Source organism: Scophthalmus maximus, chromosome 8 (genome assembly GCF_022379125.1).
Source record: "Scophthalmus maximus strain ysfricsl-2021 chromosome 8, ASM2237912v1, whole genome shotgun sequence".
Classification (NCBI taxonomy): Eukaryota; Metazoa; Chordata; class Actinopteri; order Pleuronectiformes; family Scophthalmidae; genus Scophthalmus; species Scophthalmus maximus.
This window is the reverse complement of record NC_061522.1, coordinates 7,061,399-7,079,218: the sequence shown is the minus strand read 5'-3', so window position 1 is coordinate 7,079,218 and position 17,820 is coordinate 7,061,399. Positions and strand designations below refer to the sequence as shown.

Sequence of the window (17,820 nt, the reverse complement as noted above, 5' to 3'; positions counted from 1 at the left end):
CTATCAGCGGGTCAATCTCCACAGGAAGTTGGTACTGCTGGTCCTGCACCGTTGAGCTCTGATGACCTGACAGAGAGGAAGACAGACTGGATTAATATTGTAATCATGTGGCCTTGGGAAGGACACGCCGGTTTTCCCGTTCATTATAAAACACTGAAAATTATAACCATAAAGTCAGTGTCAGCGACTTGGCCCAGAAGTTCTTCCACGAATTAGACATCAATTATGTCAAAAAAAGCCACCAAGGCCACAGAAGAGATGATTCCTGTGCTACAATGTGCCTTTCTTTTGCACAATCAAGTCACTGCTCTAGGCAGCTGTTATATTTTCATATAATCTGCACACACCACTGTGTCAGCACTGGAAACTGAAGAACGTATAAAATAGCCTCTATATCAGACCATTGGTAATGAATAATGCTCAGGACATTTGATGTAGGGCTGCAATTCATAATTATTTCATATTTTAAAAAATCTATCACAATCCTCTGAGCTGAAGTAGATGTCTTTTGTCCATTTTCGAGTTTGTAACATTAATGTAACATTAACAATAATAGAAGATAATCACAGAAGTAATTCCTCTGAGTAGCACTGAACTGACCATTGTACTCATTATGGACAAACCAGATGATTATTTTTCTGATCAATCATCTTTTCAGTTCATGAAATTTCAGAAAAATATGACTCGCAATTTCTAAGAGCTCAAGGCTGCTTCTCCACATCATCAACAGTGCAACACCCCAAAGACGTTCACTTTACAAAAACATAAAACTGAGAAACGGAGTGAATTCTAACATTAGAGAAGTTGACCTCAACGTATAACCACACTGTAACTTATCTTTATCGATTGTTGCACCCGTTTTATTATTTAGATACAAAAACTTATTATAAACACAAACACTGGTGCAGTATTTAATTTTAATGGAGCACTATGTGCATTGTCCATCTACTCTAAAAGCAAAAGAGTAATGTGAATGATGTCTGCAGCATTGTGTTGCTTTTTAATGTGCTCATGAACAAAGTTGGAATCGCTCTACGTTTCTATTGTTGGCATGCTTCGCTGTCCTGCACCTGGGAACGCAGCTTGGATCTGCACCCATTTCCATTTTTCTCCTTTATCTATTCTAACAGCTACATGAAGAAGAAATCCTTGCAATTAATGAGCTTCTTGTGAACGAGAACACGTTTTGTTTATTATGCCAGCTCACTAAACAATTTAGGTTCATCAGTCTGGTCTGTGGTGCGCATGGATGAGGTTGGATTCTCCCGCAAACAGATCAGTCTTCATCCCCATAAACTCAAAGATATCAAATTTAATGTTTCTTCCAGCGTGGGATGGATGTTGAGTAAATAAGGTTTTGTGGGGTGAGCCGCTGATGTATGGAGGTGGACGTGAGACCTAATGCTGGCTGCTGCATGTGTCACATTTGATACTGCTACCCCGTAGACACAGTCAACTGTCTCCCAAATCAATGTCCGTCCTTCAGAGACAAGACGGGTCAATCCTCAGATTAAATAGACACCAAGTAACGGAGGAGAGAGATGAGCAGAGGAGATATGAAAATAATCCTGTGGTAGTAAATGATTATTTCAACCTGCCTAGTTAATCTGACGCAGAATCACACTGGCTTAAAATCACAAAACACATCGTTTTACTTACATGTATCTTTTAATAGTGCAAACCAGCCTAATATACTGTACCGCACGTGTGCATGGACATCGATTTCTCACCTGCCAAGCCGTGCCATTTGTTGACCGCGAAGAGGCGGTTGGCGGTGACGGTGATGATGGCGGCTGACGTTAGGCCTGGCTGGGTGTTGGCTGCCACGTGGGTCACTGGGGAGTTTGACGGGAACTTCAACACCATGATAACATCCTGCTGCATCTGCTCCGTGAACATCAGCGGCGTCTGCAGGAGAAGATACTGTTCAAGCCCCGGGGATGGACAGCGGAGCGCAGGGAGGAGAGGGAGGGGAAGCCGAGGTACGTGGCGGCAGACAAAGAGTTGAACGAATAGGAAAAGAAAAGAAAAAAGACGAGGGAAGCGCCCACGGTCGGTGTTAACGAAGACGAAACAGAGGGAGAGAGAGGAAAGAGAAGGAAAGACAGATAATTAGGAAGCTTGAGTAGGATCGCAGTGAGCAAGTATTGATGCAGCACAGACAAGCTCGGAAAAAGAGGCTTTTTGTATAGTTAGGAAGGTTAAGGTAAGAGATCACCTTCGAACAAACATTGCAGGAAAAATAGGAAACCTAAGTAGCTTCGGCTTTGCGGACAGGAGACGAATCAAAGGAAATGACTGAAAAATGGGTGGAGAGACAGGGCGCCGATGCCCCCACCCAACACTGAGTGGTTCGATGAGTCAGAAAACGGTGTGAATCATATGCTTTCGATGTCACCAGATCTCAACCCAACGAGCAGCTATGAGAGATTCTGATATAACGAGGAAATATGTCATAATATGTTTAATGCTCCAGTAGAGGTCAAAGACTTGTAGAATCAAAGCAAAGGCTCACTGAAGCTGTTCTAGTGCCATGTGGCGGCCCCAACACTTTATTAAGACACTTGTTATGATGGTGTTTCCTTTATTTTGACCCCCCCTCTTTGTGTTAAATAATACAGAAAATGTTTTTCTGTTTCCTTCTTGGTAGGACTTCCTTTGACAAATAACCTGATGATTGTTTTTACTATTAATCTATAATTTGGGGGCTAAAATGACCAGAAAATGACAAAAGGTGGCTTCTTCACTTTGCTTAGTTTGAGTCAAAATCCCAAAGAGATTAAAATGAATGACAAAACAGAAGGAGCTTTTTTGTTGAACTTACATGACTATAATGACGAATCACTGATGAATCGAGTAATTCGTTTTTCAAAAAAGTACGAAACATTGAGGAAAAACAATATGTCCCATTAAACTCTTCACTTATACACAGAGAACAACTACAAACAAAGAAGTGATGTCGTTGACCTATCAGATAGTTTCCTCCGGTTGGACAGGAGCTTACGAAGAGCGAGTGTTTGTACTAAGCAGCTCGAACACGGAGCCATTTCCCTCCTCGCGTGTAAAGAAGAGGAACATCAGTGTTTAACATCAGGAACAGATCTGAGCAAATCCGGTGCGTCTGACAGGTAACCAGACGCACTGACAGTATCATTACCAGCAGCGCGGGAGGATGCCGACACACTGACAACACACTCACATGCGAGAGGGTGGAGAGAAAGTAAAGAGCGAGAGCATCTAAAAAGGCAAAGAGAACAGGACGCTGGGAAGGAACATGGAGCTGTGGCGAGCGTTCGAAAATGTGACTGAATAGTATGTTGGAAAACTAAATGTGGAGCACTAAAAACAACAACAACAAAAAAATCCTTTCATATAAGAATTTGCCCATACAGTCAGTGTGGCAGATTCAAAGCCCCAGTCTGAGTTTGTCTGTGTGTGCATGTGTGCGCTGGGTGGTGGTCTACAGCCAGCTGTCAGCGCCACAGGGACACCACACTAATAGGGACTCATGGGGCCCTCGGCCCATCACAGGCAGGCACTCTGACTGCACTCCGTGCCCCTTAAAAAGCCGTCACTTCAGGGCCGCTGTTCATTGCTCTCCTTCGCTGATCTCGGCTTCCAGCTCAGGTGGAAAGTCTGGCCCAGACCCAGGTTTCCAGCAAACCTTTTACTTGACACACGTGCACACGAATGCTTGCAATCTCTCCCCTTTCACACACACCTCGCTAATGATGAGCGAGGAGATGCCTTAAAACCCGAGACCTTACTTTCCCACAATTGTGGACGGAGAGAGAGAGAGAGGACAGGGGCTACACGGGGGGAGGAAAAGAATAGGGCCAGAGAAATAAGACTTGTGTGGAAGCAAAGCGCTGCCAACATCAGGGCAGCCCAGAAATCAGAGACAGCATTTACCAGGCGGCACAAGAGTTGAGACTGTAGCTCCGCTGGCTACTGATCTGTCTGAGTGTTTTCAGACAGAAACGTTAGGTATTTTCTGAGATTATCTGTTGCAATGTGTGTGCTCCACTCACCACTTGCATGGCTGAGCTTCTGGGTGGGTGTGGTTCGATGAGCAGTTGGCAGGGGGTCTGTCCAAAACTCCTAATTTGAGACTCCACAGCCTGAGGGGGTGAAAACGAGAGGAAGGAGGAAAACGAGACATTATTAACGTTTTTCATTTCAGCTTTTCTTGCATCATTACAACTTTATGTGTGTTAATTAAAAAAAGGTGTGATTTATATGTCTAACATGGTCCCATTCTATCCTATCATATTATTTCTCTACGTTCAAACCGCGAGGAAAAAAACATCGCACTTGTGTTCAGGCACACACGTACACACTCACACATGTAAACATAGTTTTTCACTGACTGTCGGACACACACACACACACACGCCAATTTATCCTCCGCAGCCACACACAGAATCAGAGGAGGGCTGGGGCAGGCGGGTGTGTAGGCTGGTTAGGTGGTGTTAATGAAGAGGTATAGGACCATAAATGTCAGAGCAGACGCCGGCCGAGCAGCCCCTGGACATCATCACACAGCTCACTGTCAGGCCAACTAGCACGGGAGGGAACACACCCGCACAAATGTACAGGGCTGTGGCAATGTGTCCCACTACTCTACTACACTACTGCAAAACAAAAACGAGCATCAGCATATATCTGATTAATAAATAGATTGTTTGCCCATAACCTAATTTGGTGAACTCTTCAAATGGGCTGTGTACCCTAGGGATTCATTTTCAGAGAAAAGAAATAAACCCTCCCGTTTCAGATAAGGGAAAAAGAAAAGTTAATATAATACTGGACAAATGACAAACTATAAAAAGATCATATGTTGTGATTAACTAATGAATTATAGCAATAGTATAATTACTGACTATCATAATTGCCTTCAACTAAATCTAGGCAGAGAAAACAAGGCAGTAATCAAAATTAGTTCCAAAAAATACTACAAATGAAAATTTGGTGCAGGACCAAAGATAAAAAAAAACCTAAAAAAAACATTGAAACTTGCAACAATATTTCTACACAAACACGTCCAAAAAACACAAAAGCAACGGCATGAGGCACAAATCACAGAGTAAGAAAATCCTCTTGTGAAACAGATCCATCATGATAGATGTCTTATAAAAGGGACAGGCAGAGAGAAAAAAAATGGCCAACACAGAATTATGACAGACCTGTCAGTATGTTGGTGTGCACTGTGACTGTCTGTGTGGGAGTGACAGCTTGTGTGTGCATGTGTGTGTGTGCATGTGTGTGTGTGTGTGTGCATGTGTGTGCATGTGTGTATGTGTGTGTGTGTGTGTGTGTATGTGTGTGTGCGTGTGTGCATGTGTGCGTGTGTGCAGGCTGAGACGTTTGAGTCCGACTTGGCCAGGCCTGGGAGAATGAGCTCATGGCTGAGGCCTGCATATGGTATTTCCATGAGAAAAAAAGGTTGGGAAGTTAGTCTGCTCATACCCATTGTCTGAAACTAACCAGAGACCCGAGAGATCTCAACTGTCTTTTACAAGGTTTCGAAGCTTCTGGAGGGTCAAGAGTCACACAACAAAAGAGTATTTTTAAACACCAAGGATATCATATTCTTTTTTGTCATCTTATCTAATGTATGTGTACTTTAAGTTTTGCACTCTGCTCGCGGCCCTTTTTTTTTACCTGCATTAATCTTTCTGAGCAGAAGAATAAGCAGAAATCCTCCACTGTGTGAGATACATTCCCCACTACACCGACTAGAAGCGCCTCAAGAATAAAAGCGATAAAGAGAGGTAAAACAGAAAAGGATTATGTTTGGGGGGGGGGGGGGGGGGGGGGGGGGTTGATAATGTATGAAAGCAAAAGCAAAGAGGAGCAGTCTGTGTAGTTTGGTACTGGCTCAACAGATTGGAAACTTTTAGAGAAGAATTTAAAATTGTCTCCTTTTTTCGCAGCTCGTGCCTGTGGTTTTGTGTTCGAGCCAAAACTATATTTATAGAGCTCAATGCTGACCTTAACAGATGCATGAGTGCAAGCATGTCAGATCAGAAAAAAAAACATGCGTCCCCTATGTGATGCATGTGAACACTTGTTCTTGAATAGACTCCCTCAGTTAACACAAAGATAAAGATCAGAACACCTCATCAACACGGATCATAACAGATCCTAACGTCCTCCATCTTTGCCACAGTTGGTTTGTTAGTGAAAGGACACCAGTGCATCATTCAAGGTCAAAGTGCCTTCCCCTCTCCTCCGCCTACAGAGCAAGAGCATTTTGCTTAGGCTAATGTGTAGAAGAGACTCCTCAAAGCCACTCAACCTATCTTCATTAAGTTCGGCGCTGACATTTATGCGGCCGTGGAACGTCGGAGAGTGGTGGAGTGTAGGTCAGCACGTCCTCTCCCTCTGTGCCAATGCGATGCTCAGGTGATTATATGAAGGGCCATCCACAAGGCCAATCTCTTTTGGAGGCGCTGGCCCGTGTCTGATGAAGGTTTTCTATATTCTATACATTTAAATGGCTGCGACGCCCTCGGCTCAGATGTCCCAGCCTGCCCTTTGATTTACTCAGCTACTAGACAAGATGGATAACCATGTAAAACAGGCTGTTGTTATGCAAATCAACCCAGCAACATTGATTCCATGAACAGAGCAAAAAAGTTGGCCTTGCATTTCTGACAAACAGCACAGCCACACATTCTGTATCTTCAGCTTAAGATGTCCATACTGTGAGAAAAAAAATTATGAAATACGGTGAGGGGTATTTTGTCCAAAGAAAATAAACCAGCGGATCTTGTGTTTGGTCAAAGCAGGTTCATTCGCGTGGGTACATTTCCCGTCTTCTGCCGAATTACGCACACACTATACAATTCAGACGGGGCTCTGTGTTGTGTTACTGGTGTGAGGGGCTGTGGGACTTTCCATAATCACATGTGAAAGAGGGGAAGCCCTGTACAACGAAGAGAAGGCAAACGCAGGGCGTGTTTCTCTTAATGCGCCGAGAAGCAACACAGATGTCCACGCATGCCATGCACAGGGGTGCGCACACGAACACATAAATGCATCTGCACACACACACAGTTCTGTTAAGAGAGTGTGTGTGTGTGTGTGTGTGGGGGGGGGGGTTCGACATGCGGCGGAGGCAGGACAGGAAGTAATCATGGTTTTGAAAAACACAGCAGCGGTCTCCACAGCGTTGCCTAATCTGTGCTGAGATATTCCAAACTCTCTCCCAGAACAGAAATGCACACATAAACACACAGCCATGTGCATTCATGCTGATGAGCACACGTAAATATACAAAGGTATACACATACCAATGAATGCATGTATACAGACAATGTGTACGCACAAACATATCAAGGTATGATCCACACAGATCGCTGGAGTCTGTGTGTGTTTTTGTGGGAGGTAGGTTGCGGTGGGTCGGTGTTAACGGCTGCCAAACACCGTGGCAGGAACACAAAATCAGCCGACCAGGAATACAGAGCCCTCTACCCCAATCAAATACACACACATACACACAACCTGGTCTGCGAGCCATCCCCCTGACATTGAACAGCCCTGTGGCCTGTCCTAATGTGGCCTAGCCTGGCCCAGACCACAAGCTCAGGCTGAAACGGTTGTCACTCAGTAATGGCAGACTCTGGGGACCCTTTCAAACCCGAAACCCACAGTCCCAAAGCTTCTGCAGCCCCCAGCCACCCCCAGTGCCCCGGCTCTGACGAGGCCCAGGCCCTGGAACTCCGCTTCCACCTTCTGCACAGACGGGCCATGCTTCCTTCCGCACAAACACAGTTGAAGGAGACCCTTGGCTTAGCTCGCAGGGATAACACTGCTTTGGTTTATTTAACTAATTAGGGTGCTCAGACTGACAGTGTGTTTGAGGGTGAACACCAGTAGATTGGACTCACAGCATCAGAGGGAGGAGAAAACAAGAAAACTGTTTTTTTTTATTTCATCTCTAGGGCGTGAAACAACTGCCTTATTCATATTTCACACACATATCTGGTGGAACTATTCAACTAAACTGTGATATGTTTAGAAAATGAATGTGGACAAACAAGACCCTAGACACTACTGAATGTGTTCCTCTTGTCACTGAATAAGTTACAAACAGATTCATTTGGAGAGAAAAAACAAGAGCATTTTACGTTCATTTGTGCTGCAAAGTAATGCGACAGGTTTCCCACAAAATGAAACCCAGACCACACAATATACAGAGCAGTTTGACCAACGGATTCCTTTAAAATGAAGTCGTGTCCAATGTAATGATTTATTGAAGAGTGTAAAATAAAAACCTTATAATTCAGAATCAGGAATACATTCCTGTATTCATAAATAGGGAAGCAAGAGGTGCTATCTTGATACACCTCAAATCACCTGCGCCTGCCTCCGATGGTATCGGGTACGTGGATTTATGTTTTTGGCAGAAACAGTGGAGTGCCAGTGATCCAATTCAGTGGATCAGTGTGTGTGTGTGTGTGTGTGTGTGTGTGTCTGTGCGTGCGTGTGTGTGAGTAGTGTGTGTGGCTAAAGGCCAAAGCACATCTGGATGGGAATTAGGGTGAATGAGGTGATAAATCAAGGCACTACCCCTGGTGCCCGTGAAGCTCCAGTCACTGAGCATGAAGGGCAGCAGCACAGTGGAGGCAAAACGCATTTCAGCCTCTTGATACGACTCTCGTCTCCATTTACACCTCAGTGCAATGACGACCTTCACTCAAAGGATAACTCTGGTTTATTATAAATGTTATTGTTATTTCCTTTTGATGATAACAAAGTATTCACCACTTTAAACACAGAAATATTGCTGCAACAAAGTCTGATGCAGCAGGAGGTACAGGCAGGCAGATCATCAAACAGATTTTTCTTCTTGCCAGACTTTGTTGTAACAATGTCTCTGTGTTTCCAGATCCCGGCAATTATTTTGGTAAACAGCCAATGCAAATGATGGCCAACACACTGACAGTAATAACGCAGTTTTAATCAACCAGAAATTCGGACAAATGCGCCATTTATTGCCAGCACAGCTTCAGCGGGGTCCGTTGGTCGGCTGCTGGCTGGCTGCCTGCCTGTTACAACATATTGGTGAAGTTGTCAGGCCAGAGTCTGGCTGTGGGCACGCTAGCTGTGTTTCTCCCTTCAGCACTGTGTTCTGTGTGTGTGTGTGTGTGTGTGTGTTTGCTTTCGGGCAAAGCCAGCGCAGCTTATGTGTGCAGCGGTTCAAAGAGAGTGGGATGAATAATGAATGAAAGCCAAGGAGGAGGTTTTAAGGCGTCAAAGTGGAACACTTGGTCGGAGTGCTTTTAGAGCTATCACACAGGGGGAAAGACTTTGCTCAGCAATAACTGACAATAGATTGTTAGCTAAGCTTTCGCCGTGCCATTCTACAACAAATTTAACATGGCTAATGGCATCAGAAAAAAAAATTAAATAAAAAAATCCCTGAAACACAGATGCACAGAATGGACAGATGCTTTTATAATATAGTCAGACTAAGCATCCATTTGAGAGTGCTAACACTCAACTTTACTTACTGTAATATGGTATTTTCCCCTTACTCAGCATGATCTGCCAAGGGAGTTACATCAACCATGCGTGAATGTGTATTAAAATGTATGCGTTTGTGTGTGTGTGTGTGTGTAAATACATGTTTTGCCTCACCTCTCTGAGCATGGGGTCGTTGAAGGAGTTGAGGTTGACTGCACCTTCGTAGGTCAGATAGTAGAAAACGTTGAGGGCTCTGGTGGCTTCAGGTCCCTGCTGCTTGTAGCCAAAGATCAGATCGATCCACTGGTGGAGCTGGCAGGACACAAACTCGCTCTCCAGAGCCTGTTAATGGACGAGAGGACAGAGAATTAGAAGTGTTGAAAATGTCAACGGATGCACATCATTCACACACATCGTTCTCCGCGAACAGTTTGCCTCCCATAGAAAGAAATCCTCGGAGAAAGCAGAATTTCCCTGCGAATTGTTCCTACGACCGAATCCGCCAATGATTTTTTAATAACGAGCACAAGCACAGTAAATTCCTCTCGGATCATACGGAAGCATCAAAACATTAGAGAGCTCTTGTAGTTCATTAGGGAGCCATTTCAGCCGTTGCTCTTTGTTCCCCTTCTCTGTTGCTCGTGGGTGGATGAGAGCACCATGTTGCTCCTCTGCATATATCTCCTGCATCACCATGACGCTGAAGTACAAGTCGTTTTCTTTCCTCATTAGCCGGCAAAAGAGGGAAAAAACATTCATGGTTTCCTCATAAAAACAGGCAATTGTGTTAATTTGTGTAAAGCTGTCGGCTCACAAAGGCCCTCTAAACACGGCCAAATTAGAATGAGGCAGCCCTTGATTGTCATTGCTGCCTTGTGTCACATTAATTTGTGACAAAACATTAGCCTGTGCTACACTTAAATGGCGATTTATATAATTTAAATTTTTACTGCCGAGCACCGCGCATCCCTCATTTAAATGTGACTTTCTGACAGCTCATTCTGCACTGGAGTCCCCCCCCATTCTCTTAATTACAACTTTCAATCAGGGAGGAGAGAGCGTGGCTATAAAGAGGAGGCTGTGTACAGTTGAGGTATGGTGATGATTTCATTGCAACTTGAGCACTGACTGAGTTTTTTAATATGGTCACAAATTCTATAATCTGAAGTAATGAAAAGCTTAACAGTTAAAATACTATGTGGGTATTACAAGAGTAGGAATCAGTTTGTTGCTAGGGCCAACAAATGTAATCATGCTTCAATGTGTGGAAACATGCAAATGCAGCATTAACTATATTTTAATGACTCGTACCAATAGCTGTGAATATTATCCTGTGCAAACCAAGATGTAACTGGGACTCAAACGTTGTCAATCAAACTTATAAACTTGTGTTTCAGAAAACAGGTAGTAATGTAAAGTAAAGTTATGGCAAAATTATCAAAAAAGTTCAAGCAATCCCCCGGCCTGTTGTTAGCGAGAGAGTCTGGTATAAAGCTTCCTCGTCGTACAGTAGGTGTAAAACTAATCCATGTAGACTGTAGGTTTATGGTTATTTCACACATTAGTATTTTGGACAATGTCCCACTTAGGTGCAAGCACTGTTCGGAGAGCTGTAGACCTGACTGGATTAGCAGATGGAGAGAGATTTGTCTGTTGTTGTTTTGTTTCTATGATTAACTTTACTATATTTTATCTTAAGGAGTAAACTATGTGGCAAAGCTAAAACCATAATGGTTACCCAACCATTAGGATAAAACGGGACCTTCAGAGAGGAGGACACTCTAGACTTTGTCTCTCTGTCCCACCTAGCATAAGAGTATTCAGTGTTTTAAGGCTCGTCTCACAGGGCAATCCTTTTTTATAAGTGTTACATTACGAGCCAGGGAAATTCACTCTTTATTCAAAGTCACTTGTAATGTCCGCAGAGAGGGGTCCAATTCTGTGTGTGTGTGTGTGTGTGTGTGTGTGTGTGCGTGCGTGAGAGAGAGAGAGAGCAGTTCATTATGCGCTAGGTCTGACCTTTGACAGGCCCTGCTCCCCTGTTTCTAAAACTAAAGCTGGGCCTGATGGGCATTTAATGTGCACCGCAATCTACTGTCAATCAGCATGGGGAAACAAAGACAGCCATGTTATTGCAGCTCCCTCTCCAGAGGCCCGCCTTTATGGAAATCACTGGCACGCTGGAGTGGGAGAGAGATGGAATAAGTGAGTGTGCGTGTGTGTGTGTGCTGCTTTGGCACTGGAAGTATTATCATTTTATATGTTAAATAAACGCGTGTACATTTTTAACACCATGTTTTCACCTTGTTACCTTGGGTTTTGAGTGCAGACCTATGGGCAATAAAGGCAATTTCATCCATTTGTGATTACATCAACAAAGCAGTCAAGTGTAAAAAAGTGAAGGGGTCTGAAGACTTTCTAACGCCACTGTGTGTTATTGTGCTCGTTTGGTCTCTCATCATTTGTCTTACAAAAGACAGAGCTCTGTGACAAAAGTCTAGATTTAGGGATTTAACCACAATGGACAGACAGAATATATTTCTCTGCCTATAAAACCCGGCTTGTGTCTCTTAAAGTTCTTTCAAAAACAGGAGAATTCCCTCACCACTCACAGAATTAAATTGGGATGCAAGTTAAGAAGACATTGAATAGATGTTGGAAAGTACTGAGATACAGACAGAATAAAATATAGAATATACCAGCCTCATCTTTTTTCCCCAGCTTACAATGCAATAGGATACTATGTGAACAGATACAGACAACAGCATATTTATGTCATCAACCTATGAGTGTGGAAGCTGCGATAAAATCAACAGTGAAATCAAATTTTCCTGCATATGAGACACCAAAATTCCGGTTACACGTTCTGATAAAGCCTTAACAATGTGCCAGGTGAGCAGGTGCGCAAATGTCTCCCCGTGTGGTGCCACACTGTGGCGATGGTCGAGCAGAAGGTTGGGGCAGATAGTGGATTCCTGAGGTGGGATCTGGTGCCACTTCAGGAGAACCAGGCAGGATTATTGATGGGCCAATTAGCGTGTCATCCCCATCCACGGGGGACTCTCTGATAATTAATGAATAATTTAGCATGCCTTTATGTAAATGCTGATAGGGGGTAGAAGTCACTGGAATCCCACATTTCTATTGTTAAATATTTGACAAAGTGCACCTTTGAAGCGGGGGGGGGGGGGGGGGGGGGGGGGGGCGCGGACTGTGACTCATTTCCAATGGCAACAATAACTTGGAATATTCTCCTATGTAGAAAAATACAATCAAGTATTAAAACGTATTTCAATGTTTTCCCTTTTAAATTTCATGCTCAGTTTTCCAGGCAGTTGTGTGGATATCAATGAAAATGTATCACAATGAAAAGTTTCAGTTTACTTTTTGTTTGTGAAACATCTGTGGCTGGAATGGGAAGTAAAAGCCCGAGGAAAAAAACCACGCAAAATGAATGACGGTTTGACTGTGTGTCTGTCAATATGTTTCTCTTTAGGGAAAGATCCTCTCTGGTCTGAGGACTTAGAAACATGCGATCCATATTTGTGGCATCAGACCAGAGACAGCGAGTGATTGCAATTAAGCAGCTGGTGGACATTAAACAAGGCTTATCCTCCGAGGTCCGAGGAGAAAACAATGAAAATGTCTGATCTTGACTCGCTGTCAAGTCGTCGGCCTCATCTTGCTTTTTCCGCTTGCAAAATGTGGGTGTGTTTTATTTCCATCACATCTTCTTGACACCTCACTTTTAGTGATCTTTTTATGCTCCCAAGTAAAAGTGCCCGTCCGTGCTGCGGGTCTTGCAGGACGTGCACGGGGGCCCTTATCAGTGACATTTCTGTGCCTCGCCGTGGTTTCGCGGTCGGCTTTATGGTCTGGATTGAGGTGGATTTCGCCCGGGCCTTAACGAGGTGACACTGAACGCTCTCCTCCAACCCCAACTGGCCCTAAAAACCCTTTTAAGGACTTATGGAGAGCTGTCTGTAAGGAAGTTAAAATGTCACTTAACAAATCAATCCACTCATTTGCATGCCAGCGGCGATGCCGAACGCACCGTGCGCGTGTGCGTGCCCGCGCGTGTCACCGACGGTGTGGGTGTGTAATCGAATGCACATGTTGTCAGCGGCAGGCTGTTTTCCTTTGTATCGATTACGGATGAATAAAGCAAACACTTGTCAGGTCTGTATATACTAAAACGACTGTTTAAGAACAAGCGGATCAAAACATCCTGAGAACCGCATTCGGCATGTGTGCGGCAGTGAAACATCACGCGTGTTGACAAGGAAGAAAATGCTGGCACACTAGTTAAATCAAGGTTTGTCGGGTAATATTGTTCCTGTGCTTTGTAATCAATCAAGCAAGTTTATCCTCCCTCTTCTTTTTCACTCTCTATTCTTCCCCTTCAATTTTCCCTTCTACTCATTCTCTCACTCTTAGTGCTACTCCTTTTTTCCACCCGCTTCTTTCCTCCAGTCATCCGATCCTTTAGATCAACTCCTCTGGAGTCGCTTGCCCTGAGGTTGACAAGCCCTCTGATTAAAGGGCTTATTAGCTCGCTGTAAATGAGAAGCCGATTGTCATTTTGAAGCAGGCACATGGAGGCCTGTGGCCAGCCAGGACAGAGGGGGCCCCAAACATGGAAGAGGAGGGGGAAAAAAAGCAAACAAAAAAAAAAAAGAGAGCAATGGATGATGTAAGGAATGAGAGCCTCAGAGCAGCCGCAGCAGCTAACAAACCATATCCTTTATTCTCATATTCACACACACCGAGAGAACCCCAGATGGGTTGTGTGTTACTTCAGCCCCCCACCCCCTCCTTCCTGCTCTACTAATTAGATAGGTCACAACCGTGAGAGTTCTGGCCATGGGTCAACGGAGGCACTCGCTGGCAAGTGGAACCTGAAACTCTAACCCCAACTCTCTCTCTGCCGCTCTCTCCTCCCATCCTCCTTACTATCCCCCGCCCACTTGAAAAGCAGGAATATCATGTCATGGGGCGAAAAGAAGCGGAATGAGCAGTGATTGGGGAAGTATCATGTATCAAACATGTCACGGTGGATTGGGTCCCAGTCAGACACATGGCACGGCGCAGACTTCGAGCGAGTGGTCCAATTTATGGCACAGACAACGGAGTAAACAACACTGATTGAGAAGTAAATGGGTGAAGCAACTGGGGCTGACTTAAAAGTCAGATGTCTTCTCCTTTTAGTTTTCAGTTAATGCAGAATAATGACAAACAATATGATACAGCATATTGAATAACAACCTGTAAAAGTGCAAATCAAGCCCGCTTATAGGGAGTTTAGAAATGTTGGAATACTTTGTCTGACATCTAAACTGACATCTAAAACAAGAAAACTACAATTTCATGAGTGTCTACTATTATTTCAACAACTGTTAACAAGCACCTGCAGAGAATCCAACCATCTGTCCACCTGCACTTCATACAAGGCCAACAAGTCAATAATGCATCAGCAGTGCCGTTAAGACACATCCACGATAGGAGCGAGTGAGCAAAAAGCTAAGTCAACAGGTCAGAGCTGATTAGACACAGGGAGCCGGTGAATGAGAAAGTGTTTGGATAGCCGCTGAGAGGAGCACTGTTGTCTCGGATGATTATAGAGTTGGAGGACTGGAGGACTGGACGCCCGTCTGAAGGTGTGGAGAGCGGAGATGATTAGGACGAATGACTGAACTGATCAACTCGAGTGTAGTTAACCTTCGAGGGGACGTCATTAGGGTTTGTTGGGTTTTCTGCCTGTCTGCCTGTCTGTCAGTCTGTCAGTCTATCTCTGTGTGTGTGCGTGCGTGCGTGTATTGCGCCCTCAAAAACCAAATAATAAGTGAGCCCACATACTGAAACATAATAATTAGTTTGATCACACATATTATCAAATGCAAAAAATATCTGATGTAGTGGTCATTTAATAAGACGGTCATTCAATATTATTGTTTATCAATTTTCAGAATTTTGTCATAATAACATGAACTTATCATTTAATTTCTGTAGTTCAAATTAATTATTATATTAGTCATAATTATCAATACCAGTGGCTCTTAAGGGTTACATTTAGGCAAAGTGACGCCAAAATAAGCTTAATAAAAACTCAAAACAAAACATGTGGCCATTAGCACTAAACTTGTTACATTTCATCCTTTGAAAGGACACAAGTGGCTGAACCAAATATTACGGCATCCTTCTAACATATGATATTTCTGGCTGGACCAAAGGGGTGGACCAGCCGACATTGCCATCACACAGAGTGCTGAAGTGAATTAGTGTGAAATCAGCGTATGTTGCAAAAAAAAAATTAAAAAAAATAAGCATCTCAGTAGACTTGGGCAGAAGTCAAAATGAGAGCATGGAGGAGTGCAGGAAAGGGGAGAAGGACCACATTAGTGAGTGAGTATGTCAGCAGCAGTAGATCATCCCATTTCTCAGGCTCTCATCGCTCTCCTCCATTACGTCATTGGAGGGGAGGAGGACGAAGAAGAGGAGGGGAAGAAGGACGGGGAAGAGGGGGAGGCAGAGAAGGAGGGGGGGACAGCTCGTAAAACACTACGCACACAGTAAACATGTCTGCCCTCATGCATGACAATACTCCTACAGTGAGCGCTGCCTGACATTAGCCAGATAACCCCCCGCATCCCCCGACCCCCCCTACCCCACGTGCTAGTTCCCATCCAACAACAAGGCTTTCGGTGGAGACACCAGGGGAATAGATTAGCACTAGGCTAACATGTTGGGTTACACGAAGCCACGCTGGGCTAGACGACGTTAAGGTTCTCACTCACTCAGTCATTCACAAGTGCGTAAGTGTATCTCAGCGGTTAGTGACTGGCCCTCGCAGTGGTTTACCTCAGCTCACACATGAATTCCTGTGGGGTTTTCTGTGAGAATAAGTCGCGGAGGCTGGTGGGAACGGTATTGTGCGCGTCCCACGGGTGTCCGATCAGAGAGTGCGGCGTGGATGAGAGGTGAATGTAAACAGCGATGATCTTTGACTTTGTGTAGCTGGTGGTCTGAACTGGGGAGCTATCGTGTCTGGCTGCGCGTCTTGTGGGAAAAAGAAATGTGGGACACGCTTTCATCGTCTGTGCCCTGCTCTCCTTCACATTTCACATCCAAAGCCCCCGGACAAAATGTGCACAATGACACAATATCTTAAACTGCTTTGAACACTGCCCCCATAATACTCAACAGAGAGCAAAAGTATCATTTTAAAACACCCCCCTCTACCCTCATGTGATAGTACGATAATGGATATGTCTGCCACGATGACATAGTTTTGGTAAGTGCGTAGAGCTGTCAGCACATGAACGTGACAAATCACCCCCTTTTGAAGGTCAGAGAAGGACCTTCAAAAGGGGGTGATAGTGCGAGTATATGAGGCTTGAGGGTTAAAGGTGATTCGGCTCATATCAATGTGACATTTGTCTGTTAGCGCCGAGCGGCCTCACGTCACTGTTTACCTCTGCGGGCAAGATCACCGTGGTGATCACGACGACAACAGCTGTAAGAAAAAAAACACATCACCATCAGAGTGCGGAGGAAAAAAAATGCCCCCGATGAATTTGGAAAACATTTTAGATTTGAATTAAAGCCGCATCGGGCCATTTCTGACCACAAGAGGGCAGTAAAGAACAAACACACGCGGAAACCACAAAAACAAGCTCTGACGTACAAAAAAGGCTAATCGCTAACAAACAGTTGACCCATTTCACGTTCAAAAAGTACAGAGCAATGCAAGTTTGGTACGCCAATTATTTACCTAGGTCTGTCCGGCTTTTGAAATGTTCAACCTCCCTAACCAGTCATGTAGCCTGTTTACTTCAGATAATATCATTGAAAGCTGCTTGGAGCTTTAGAGGACGGTGTTGATGCCCAGTAATAATTAAAAGAATTAAATATATTTCATATATTTTGTCATTTGATTTACCAACATTGATAAATAAATCCTTTAAATCTTGGTTTTATAATTACATCTGACCAAAAACAACAACTAGTGGTTTTGAAGTTCCTCACAATCTGAAAAGTTTTGTTAACATTTGATAGTATCTAACGACCAACTACTTGTAAAAACTGGTATAGATTGATTTATTTGGATATTTTATATTGCTTCAAAAGTCAGTGGCTCCTTTTCAAATGTTGCAATGAGATGACAGAAATCAGATAAGATAATCCTTTATTTTTCCCACAACGGGGATATTTGGGACATTGTTTGGAATTAGGAATGTTGACAATGTACCAATGGCAAGCCTTTTTTATTGTAGTTTAGACAAATCTCTTTACTTTAATATCAAGGTCAGTAGCGTGTGACATCTTAAAGTCACACACATCGGTTGC

At 43.9% G+C, this 17,820-nt stretch overlaps 1 protein-coding gene across 5 annotated transcripts in view; it reads right to left on the bottom strand.

Annotated features, from left to right (window-relative positions):
• Positions 1 to 17,820, bottom strand: part of lrba (LPS responsive beige-like anchor protein) — a 173,703-nt gene that overhangs the window by 14,941 nt on the left and 140,942 nt on the right. For all 5 annotated transcript variants that reach the window (XM_035637809.2, XM_035637807.2, XM_035637811.2 and 2 more), the window contains 4 exons: positions 9,649 to 9,816; positions 4,032 to 4,121; positions 1,731 to 1,908; positions 1 to 66 (listed from right to left, as the gene is read on the bottom strand). In XM_035637809.2, the coding sequence (XP_035493702.2) occupies positions 1 to 66; positions 1,731 to 1,908; positions 4,032 to 4,121; positions 9,649 to 9,816 (502 nt within the window). The remainder of the gene's footprint in view (positions 67 to 1,730; positions 1,909 to 4,031; positions 4,122 to 9,648; positions 9,817 to 17,820) is intronic.